The 10,262-nt window shown below is 36.9% G+C and overlaps 2 protein-coding genes across 2 annotated transcripts; one reads left to right on the plus strand and one right to left on the minus strand.

The window, feature by feature from the left end:
- Positions 1 to 1,045: 1,045 nt before the first annotated feature.
- LOC110020079 (pentatricopeptide repeat-containing protein At1g63130, mitochondrial-like) lies at positions 1,046 to 2,080 on the plus strand. Its single transcript, XM_020718049.1, has one exon. It carries the CDS (start codon positions 1,046 to 1,048, stop codon positions 2,078 to 2,080), a length of 1,035 nt encoding a protein of 344 aa, XP_020573708.1.
- Positions 2,081 to 2,346: 266 nt separating this feature from the next.
- LOC110020040 (ABC transporter G family member 25) lies at positions 2,347 to 7,618 on the minus strand. The gene is made up of 3 exons (XM_020717997.1): positions 6,610 to 7,618; positions 3,856 to 4,014; positions 2,347 to 3,627 (listed from the first exon to the last, which is right to left on the minus strand). Exons 1-3 carry the CDS (start codon positions 7,520 to 7,522, stop codon positions 2,774 to 2,776), a joined length of 1,926 nt encoding a protein of 641 aa, XP_020573656.1. The 5' UTR covers positions 7,523 to 7,618; the 3' UTR covers positions 2,347 to 2,773.
- Positions 7,619 to 10,262: the final 2,644 nt, after the last annotated feature.

Below are 10,262 nucleotides of genomic sequence, written 5' to 3' on the forward strand. Positions count from 1 at the left end.
GTCCATACTCTCCCATAAATGCATGCCTAGTTAAAATCGAATCATATATATCATAGTACCATTTATTGTACGTGTAGTCTTTCCTTTTTATGTTTTCTTAATGTTACATCATTGTTGATCTTAAGCGACACTTTTGCTAATGAGGTGAGAGTTGTCTCATCACTTTGGTTGGTAAATGGTTGATGAAGTATATTATTGTATGAATTGTTTTAAGCCAAAGTAAAGAAGGAACATTGGAATCTGCCATTAGAGCCTGTGTTGTGTAATATATGTCGATGCTAGCGTTCAGCGATACAATTTTGCTGCGAAAGGTAAAGACAACTAAATTTGTGAATGATGTCATTCTCTATAAGGAAACATTTAAAGTGATTACTAGTATACCCGATGCCATTAAACCTTTATCTTTTAATTGAATTGAAGTTCAACTTCTTATTTGAACTTGAGAAAATGTTGACACAATCAACACTTAAAAAATTCTCATTTTTGCCATTAGAGCCTGTGTTGTGTTATATGTCGATGCTAGAATTCAGCGATACAATTTTGTTGTGAAAGGTAAAGACAACTCGATTTGTGAATGATGTCATTCTCTATAAGGAAACATTTTTAAAGTGATTACTAGTATACCCGATGCCATTAAACCTTTATCTTTTAATTGAATTGAAGTTCAACTTCTTATTTGAACTTGAGAAAATGTTGACACAATCAACACTTAAAAAATTCTCATTTTAATTTCAAAATTTAAATGAAATTTGTGATTATTATTTATTTAAATTCATGTTCACTTTTATATCAATAACACTAGTTCAATTTCTTTAATTTATTAGGCAGTTTTGATGAAACTTTTGCATTTAATATTATTAAAAAAATATTTTTAACATTAAATATTATTGTATAGATTTATATTTTGCTAGTCAATCTACGATCAATGAGCTCCATCGATTAAAAATGAACTTATCAGGCCGGGCAAATTCCAACGGCCCAATTACTATAAAAGCTTCTACGCCACTTCACTCGTCACCATGAGCCCATCCAACACCCGCCTCCCATGGCTCCTCCTCTCTCCCCCATGCCGGCAACCCCAACTCGCCGCCGGACGGAACTCCGGCCGCCGCGGCGGGTTTCCACCAATCTCCCAAATGCCAGCATCATCCGCGCCACTGCAGACCCTAACTCCAACCCGAAACAAGTTCTTTCTCTCTTCACTTCCGCTGTGCGGCAGCGCGGCTTCCGGCACGAACTCCCCACCTACGTATCCCTCCTCCCCTACCTTGTTCACCATGGCCGAATTCGTGAGACGGAGCTCCTCCTCCGCCGCCTACCCGTCGCCGGACTTAGCCCCGGCCCCTCCCTCCTCTTCCCCCTCGCTTCCTCCGCACTAGCCGCAGGTATCCCTCCAGATTCTGCCGCCAGATTGCTTCTCTCCGCCTCTCCCTCCGCCTCCGCTTTCTCCTCTCTCATCGGCTTCATCATCCGCTCCAATCATCTAAGCCTCGCACGTTCCCTGCTCCTCTTCGCTGCACCCGATAACCTAGGGTTTCGAATTAAGAATCGCCATTTCGCCGGACTTATACGCAGGTTCTGCCGCCGGGGGTACGTCGAGGAGGCGGAGGAGCTGGTGGCGGAAATGGGACGAAGGGGCGTGTTGGCCGATGTTGAGATTTGGAATTTTCTGCTCTTAACCGTTTGTGACAATCGAAGCGTTGATGATGGGTTTCAGGTTTATCTGGCAATGACGGAGATGGGGGTTTTGCCGGATGTGATCAGTTTCTCGACGCTGATGGGGAGGATGGGGATGGAAGGGAAGGTTTTTGGGTGTAATTCTCTCTTTGGGAGAATGTTGGTGATGGGTGTTCTTCCTGATTTGGTTTTTTACAGGTTGCTTATCAGGATATACTGCAACAATTGCTTATTGGGTGATGCTGTTAGAGTTCTCAGAGCAATGAAGATTGATGGGTTTCTGGAGGATGGAGGAGTTGGGAAGAAGAATGTTTGGGAATGTGGTGGGGAGATTGACGGGGTGGCTTCATGTGCTGATTCTTTTAAAGATTTGAGTGGAATGCATGTAAATATGAATATTTAGCTGTTAGATTTGCAAATACATCAAAATTATGTGGTATGTGTGTAAATGCCACCTTAAATCTATGCAAGCTTGGGCCAATGTTTGTCACTATCAACTGAGCAAATACTGTGTTGCACATAATATTTAATTGTTGCAGACATTAGATTTTTTATGTGCAATAAGAGAAAGAAGTTAAAATGAGAAGGTCTCTAAAAGAACAAGGGAACCATTAAACTTGCTTACAATATTACTCTGTATTACATTTTGGAAAAAGCTCAAAGCAAGGGAACCATTAAACTTGCTTACAGTATTACTCTGTATTACATTTTGGAAAAAGCTCAAAGTATAACTCTACTTCCATCTCCCTAAGCTCAAAGTACAATTCTACTTCTCTGCTTCCCATATTCAATCAAACTACCTACCACCATGTCTCAGATAATCTGCACAGCCCATAGCTTTTTATATATTTACACAGTGGCTTTATATAGATACTGCATTAGAAACTGTAATGTAAATAGTGTACCTGCCCTATTGCATACCTTCATGGCTGGATTAAGAAGTTCTTATCTGAGAGAAACCATTCTTGTTTACTCCTTGGTCTTCTTAACATTAGCTCAGAACTTTATTCTCTGGTCAAAAAAATTGAATTTTAAAACCAGTGATTCTTCTGATTCTAATTCCATTATTATAGAAACCCTGCATTTTATTACACCATTATACTTTGATCCTTCTCAGTGCTGCATAAGCCAGAATTCTGTAACCGAAAAACATGATCACCAATGCTGCCATGCTTGTCATTACACTAACTTGCCCTTCTACCTCAGCCTCCCTATCGCCAGTTATGTCATGGTTATGTGATAAAGCTCTGTAGAAACTAATCTCATCTTCTCTATATTGCACTCCGATTAATAGCCTGAAGCAATAGAAAGTAAACGATGTATATTTCAACCATTTCATGCAGATTGGAACTTTCTGTACATAAAATCCTCCAGTGAGAAGAAAAGCGAGCATTGTTATGGTAACAATTGTCGATGCCTGCTTTGCATTCATTATAGCAGCTCCAATCACCAGCCCTAGGCCCTGCGCCACAAGCACATAGCCTAAGATCACCACCATGGTTAACAAGAAAGCTCCAAGCTCGGGCCGAAGCGAAGCCATCCAATAGATGATGAGGACGAAGATGGCGGGCAAAACGAGCTCCATCGGGAGATCGCCCACCATCCGAGCCATGAAATATGACGAGAGGGGATACATTCCTGATGCGCGTTCCTTGTTGACAATCACCCTTTCCTGAGGGAAAGTGAACACTGCATTGAAGGAGGCGAAGACGCCCCAGAAGATGGAGATGAAGAAGAGCAATCCGAGCCGGTCCTGCACGTCGTGAATGCTTGAGTGCCACCACATTAAACCGGCAAGAAATGCGGCAGCCATGACTTGGAAGACGCGGAGTGAGTTGAAGGTCTCATGCCGCCTTTCCCTGAGGCTGCGCCGAAGGAGTATGGAGAATTGTTTGAACCAGCTGATTGTAGAGAAGTCTTTTGTTTCCTTTTTGCCTGTCCTTTGGCTTCCTGGTTGGTTGAGATGATGATCATAAGTTCAGTGAAAGCTCTTATTGCAGGATATGAGTTTGAATTATGCGCATCAAAAATAGCACCATTATCACTTTTTAAAATTGAAATACATCTTTTCACACATAAGTTTGAAGCAGCATCAAATGATATATATGTAAATATGATAGTTTATGTTTGAGATATGTAAATACATAAGTTGAGTGATTAGATTAGATGGTGAAATACCTATTCTCAAAGCTTCAGCTGAAGCCATTGAGGCAGCGATGGAAGAATTCACTGAGGCTTTCACCTTAGGGGCTAAGACTTTGTTGTAGGAGGATATGAGAGATTGTTTGACTGTAGCCTTGTCTGCTGCGTCTGCCTGGTGATCTGTTCTGGTTACTCCTGCATCAAATATAATTAGTATCAGAAAACAGTTCAAGGATAAAGCTATTGAACTATTTCAAATTTAAGAAAATTTACTTGCATATCTAATTTAGGAAAATTTACATACATTTCTAGCACCTATGCTTTATTTTTTTACATATACGACGCCTTATTTCACTTAATGAAAGATTTGGGTGGTGTGAAATGTAAAAAGTATATGTAAATATGTAGGAATTGGGTGGAATGTGTGTGAATGTTCTCAAATTTCTCCCTTTTATGTCAATTTGCTTTTTTTTTTCTTTTTATCATATGGAAGCAAAAGAGAGAAAGAATATCGGAAAGGGTGGATGATGTATGATTATTTTGCTGTAGTGGGCGAGGAAATGCCTCCGTGGTCATCAACCTTTTGTAAAGCAGCTAGAACAAAAGTGCGCACAAAGCGAAAGCGCTTATTCGGAAAGGCCGCGGAGCGAGCGACGTGTGTGTAATAGGTTGCCGGCCATTCTTCCCCTCTACATGAGCACTAGGCCAGGTGTCTTCTCTTTAGATTAAAGTGGTTAAGATCAGCGGATCCTAAATAAAATTCAATCATGATGAGACCAAGTTGTTCCATTTGCTATTTTAATAAATTATTTGCGTATTATGGAAGAACTTTAAATCTCATGTTCATAAAGTTTTGATCATTATATTCTATCACAATTTTTTTAGCTTATATATTATAAAAATCTTATGAACTTTATAAGACTAGTTTGTGTGTGTGTGTGCGCGTGCAACGCCATTGATTAGTAGAGTTTGTAAGACTCTGGCAGTCACTAGTTCGAGTCTTGCTTTGAATTAGTCACATCGGATTGGTTGGCATGAAAATATGTGGAGTGTTGAAGGTCTCTAGAGTTATATCAAAAATATATAATTAAAGATGAAATCCTTTTAAAGTTTAATCTGTTTTCCTCGATATTCAACTAAAATTCTTAACTTGGATCAAATTACTAAAAACGGTTAAAATTAAAATTAATCCATTTCAGCTGAACATAAAACATAAAACTTATTAAATCATAAATGGTTAAAAGAAAAGCGATTTACTACCCTGATGCCCATAAATTGATTTTCTGCTTAAGTGCGTGTTATTAACTTTATAATATTTTAGAACGACCTATAAACCATAAAGCACGTGATTTAAACAAATTCATACTTTTGAAGCAACAATTACCTTTTTCAGTTATTTAATCCGAGACTTCCGCGATAATATGGTAAATCTTTTTCACCTAAGCCACCTTAGTGGGGTCAAAGGGCTAATTAATTTAAAATTTCTCTCGTGATGGCATGACTACGTCCATGTCCAAATTCGACTTTTTTTTATATATTATTATTATTATGAGGTGGTTTTCGGAATTATTATTATCATCGTATAAACAAATTTCGCTCGCCTTAAGAGTCAAGATTAGGTCAACCGGTCCTACCAGCCGCTTCGGTCAAGGAGGCCGACCCATCAACTTGACCAATTAGGGAAGCATACAAATCAGCCCATGACCCTTTACTAGATCTAACCATGAGTTCTTATAAAAAACCAAAATCAACTTTTTCAACTAACCTAACTGCTAGATGAAAGTATGCTCAAACACACTAAAGATTGACAACCTAGGAGAACACATATAATATTTTATTTTATTCTATGAGGCACTATACACTATGTACTTTATATTTGTGGTGTAATATTATATGTAACATGTCAAATCTACAATTAGAGAGCGTGATTATAGAACGTAGGATGACTGAAAAATGAGAGGAACAAAAGGAGAGAAATTTTGAGATAATATTATAATAATCATTTCTTTTTTATATCAATAAAATTCTAAAGAGATATCTCCAACTTTTCTTTTCACCTTTTTTTTCTTTTCATTTAATTCCTTATCTCTATTCTCCTTTTAGTGCTATCTCCTCTAAGATAACTCTTCCTTAGACGGTGTGTGCTCATGGAAATTAAAAAATTCTATATGCGTATCGGGATATGAAGAGTTCAATTATTTTGCAATTTTATTTTAGAATGTTTCGTGCCTAAATTTAAGTTTGATGTGCAGAAATTGAATCTTAAGATCTTGAAAATTATTTTCAGAAAAAAAGGGTTGATAAATAAGTTGAAGTCATCTATTCCTTCATGATAATTTCAAAGCTTATATGAGAAATATTTGGTTCTCAATATCTTAAACAATTATTTCTTTGAAGATGATGTGCCATAAAATCATTAGATTAATTTTAGAATAATGCAAAACAATAAAATAACAATAATCAAAACAATTTGTACACTCACTTTTAAATATATTTAATTGATTTAATATCCTTGGTAATCAATGTTGACAAATTATATGGGTAATATTATCCTTATTAAAATTTTATAATGATAGCACTCATAGTTGCTGATTTTATTTTTAGATTGATGTATTATAAGTGAAATTAAATTAAAGTTTACAGTATGTTCGTCTGTGATTTAATCTAATGATTTTCTAATGGATAAATTTTGATCAAAATATACTAGATGAAATTCTTTTTACTAAATTTTATTTTGATGAAGTTTTTTTTTTATATATATAAATGCATATACTGGAACTCAACACTCACCATTGGCAAGGTCGAGCATGAAATCCGCCGGATTGACGAAAATCTCTGAGACAAATCCAATCGACGCAAAATAGTCGACCGCATCCCTTCCTCTTCCATAATAAATACATCTCCCTTCCGCCATTAACATCACCGAATCAAACATACCATAAACCCTACTCGCCGGCTGATGAATCGACGCCACCACCGCCCTTCCTTTCCTCGCCATCCCAGCCAAAGTCTCAACCATCCTCCCCGCCGCCGTGGAATCCAATCCCGATGTCGGCTCATCCACCACCACCGCACTCGGATTCACCAACATCTCATGCCCAATCGCCACCCTCTTCCTCTCCCCTCCCGAAACGCCTTTCACAACCGTCTCCCCGCACCCTTTCAACCCTAACTCCGCCATGACCCCTTCCACCGATTCCCTCACACGATCACCTGGAAGCCTCAGCATCGCGCAATAGGTAAGCGTTTCGCGAACGGTGAGATGCGGGTACAGGACATCGTCCTGCGGAACGAATCCGATCCGGCGGAAGACTGAGCGGGTGGCCTTACGCCCGTTGGCGATGATGGATCCGCCGGAAGGGATGTTTCGACCGGCCAGGATAGTGAGGAAGGTGGATTTCCCGCTGCCGGATGGCCCGAGGACGGCGAGAAGTTCGCCGGCGGCGGCGATGCCTGTGATTCCTTCGAGGATTGATCGTTCTTGCGCGGAAGGAGGAGGGGGAGATGAAAGGATTGCGGTTAGGCGGATACCGGCAGTATTGTTGGTGGTGAGCTTCACGCGATAGCAGACGTCGACGAAATGCAGAGAAAGGGGATGAGGGGATGACAGATCGGAGGGAAGGGATCGATCCGAGCTTCGATTTCTAGCTGGATTGGGCAATTGTGGGGTTGTATTGGGGAAAATTAGTTGTTCAGGCGGCATTTCTGATGAAAGCGGAGGTCGAGAGAGGGATTCTTGCAAGTGGAGAAGGGAAGCTGGGGATGCGGAGGGAATTTAAAGAAGCGATGTAGCCATGAGATAGAGAGAGAGGAGTGGCGGGAAAGGGATGGTACCCGTGAAGTGGATGGTGGGCTCCACACACCATAGAAAGAAGAAGGTGTGCGTGGCGGTCTTAAGGTGCTAATTCGAATTTCATAATTTTAAAAATTATTCAGACAATAAAATAATTATATATATATATATATATATATATATATAATAAAAGATATTTTGTAAATAATTGAGATTTAAAATGTGACATTGGATTTTTTGTGAATATTGTCATTTGATAGGATAATGTTATTGAATAAAAAAATTGAATTATTAGCTAAATGCTACTAATTTTTTAAATATTTACAAGTATAACCTTAAAAATATGCATTGTGAATGTAGGTTGTGTTGAATTGAGGAAATATGTTATAAAATTAATCATTTTTTAGAGAAAATATTACGTTTGTCATTTGATAGCGTGTGATTGATAGTATTTTTATTGTGATCTTAATAATTATTAGATTGAAGTTACAAAACTAATCTTCTTATAAAACCAAGTATATAAATTAATGTTAAAGATTACATAACCAAAGCATTCAAAATTGTGTGTCATCTAATTTTTTTGGAAATAGTTTAGAATGTTATCATCAAAATTTGGATTTAAATAATATGGTTGAATCATTTTAGAATATATCAGCTCGTATAATTGGTGAACATATACATTCCAGCACAGATCAAGTGAAATTGGTGGAACAAAACTTAGTCATTATTAAGAGAGAGATTGAGACTTTTTTCACCAATTCTCCCATTTTTCTACTTATATTTATATGTCTTAATTGTTAGATATGGCTCATATACCAGGAATTTGGAGTCTTTTGGATTTGGAGAGGTGTGTCTCTTGAAATGAAGAGGTGTGTCTCTTGGTGTGAAGAGGTGTCTCTTGGATTAGTGGGTTGGGGGGAGTGAGGGCGTGTTTGTAAATTTATTTGTGGGTTTTATCTATAAATAAATGTGTAACACTATGAGTATGTAACTCCTCTGAAATAGTGAATTCGCCGCCTTGCTCCCGAGGATGTAGGTATATTTGTTGAACCTCGTTAAATCTCTGTGTTCGTTCTTTTGGTTTTATGTCATTTTTTGTGTTTTCTTCGCTCTAAATTTCACAACATTAATGTCTTTGTCCTCTCTTAAGAGTCTGAGGAATAAATAAAAAAACTATATTATAAGTTGTAATGTACATAACCTTATAATCATTGTTGATAAGATCTTTGACTTGTATATAAGGTGGCCAATAAATTGATATAAACAAGACAATGGAACAGAGTTCTCTTCCTTCCGACTCAAAGAGCTGTTCATCGAGCTCTGTGATGTAGCCGGGTAGTTATCAACAATCTCGATAGGATGTTTCTACCGATACATGCGAGCTTAGTAAATGAACTACGAAAATGTGAGTGAGCTCGGCTGAAAGCATAAGATTGGTGAGCCTAGTCGGATAAACTCCCATGAATATTGACGAGCTTCAAAGGCGCTACTTGCTAGGTTCTTCTAGGCTGCAAAAAGCTCTGTAGCTTGTCATCTCCAAAAGCACAGCTAATTAGTATGATTTCCTTGATCATAACTAGAATATCAGGTGCATGGTTAATGAGCTCGAGCCATTATACCCATGAGGGTCACTTAATGATTCGGCTATCTTAGTTAGGAAACTCATTTTTTAATATAAATGTATATGTATTGGCACACAATAATATTAAAAAATGAATATATAAATATATATGTATATGTATTGGCACACAATAATATTAAAAAATAAATAAACAAATAAGAAAATAGATAAATAAATAAATAAATTTCCTAGCCTTTTCTTTTTCTAGAAGAGATGGGCACGCAATAATATGGTAGGAGGTGGTGGGCAATTAATCACTATTGCTTCTAATTTTCATTTTAGTCATCATAAATTTATTTATTTTTATTAATATAAAGTTATAAGACACTTTATAATGATATAATCAGTATATCACAAATGAAAGTTGATGTGAAACTTTCTAAATCAATGAATTATTACCAAACTTGCCACTTAATAATGCTAAAAAAGTATAAATACTAAAAATATAAGACACTTTATAGTGATGTAATATATATTTAACAAATGTGATTTAACTCATTGTAAGGGTGTTCCTAGTGGAGGTAAAGAAATTGTTGGACCAACATAACATTATTTCTTAGGAAAATTTATATAATGAGACACAATTATTACGTATTTACTTATCTAACACCTAAAACTTGATATTTACATATATACCGTATATTTTGGTGTTATAAATGTATGCATGAAATATTTCACTTTCAAAAAATTAGTAATAGTTGTATTTGTTATATATTGATTAAGGCCTTGAGTGATATGTATGCCGGTGTTAAAGTTTCTTAGGAAAATTTATATAATTCCACACAATTATTAGGTATTTACTTATCTAACACCTAATACTTGATATTTACATGTATACCGTACATTTTGGTGTTATAAATGTATGCATGAAATATTTCACTTTCAAAAAATTAGTAATAGTTGTATTTGTTATATATTGATTAAGGCCTTGAGTGATATGTATGCCGGTGTTAAAAGTTTATTGGTTAAATGTGTAAATACCATATGTAAATAGATAAGAATTGTGTGGTATGTACATAAATGTGTCTT

This window comes from Phalaenopsis equestris, unplaced genomic scaffold (assembly GCF_001263595.1).
Source record: "Phalaenopsis equestris unplaced genomic scaffold, ASM126359v1 Scaffold000090, whole genome shotgun sequence".
Lineage (NCBI taxonomy): Eukaryota > Viridiplantae > Streptophyta > Magnoliopsida > Asparagales > Orchidaceae > Phalaenopsis > Phalaenopsis equestris.

Bases quoted from the DNA above. Each gene is read 5' to 3' on its own strand.
- LOC110020079 (XM_020718049.1), top strand. From the start codon at position 1,046: ATGGCTCCTCCTCTCTCCCCCATGCCGGCAACCCCAACTCGCCGCCGG.
- LOC110020040 (XM_020717997.1), bottom strand. From the start codon at position 7,522: ATGCCGCCTGAACAACTAATTTTCCCCAATACAACCCCACAATTGCCC. The intron at 4,015-6,609 runs GTGAGTGTTGAG...TATTTGATGCAG, and splicing joins CATGCTCGACCTTGCCAATG to GAGTAACCAGAACAGATCAC. The intron at 3,628-3,855 runs GTATTTCACCAT...TCAACCAACCAG, and splicing joins AGCTGAAGCTTTGAGAATAG to GAAGCCAAAGGACAGGCAAA.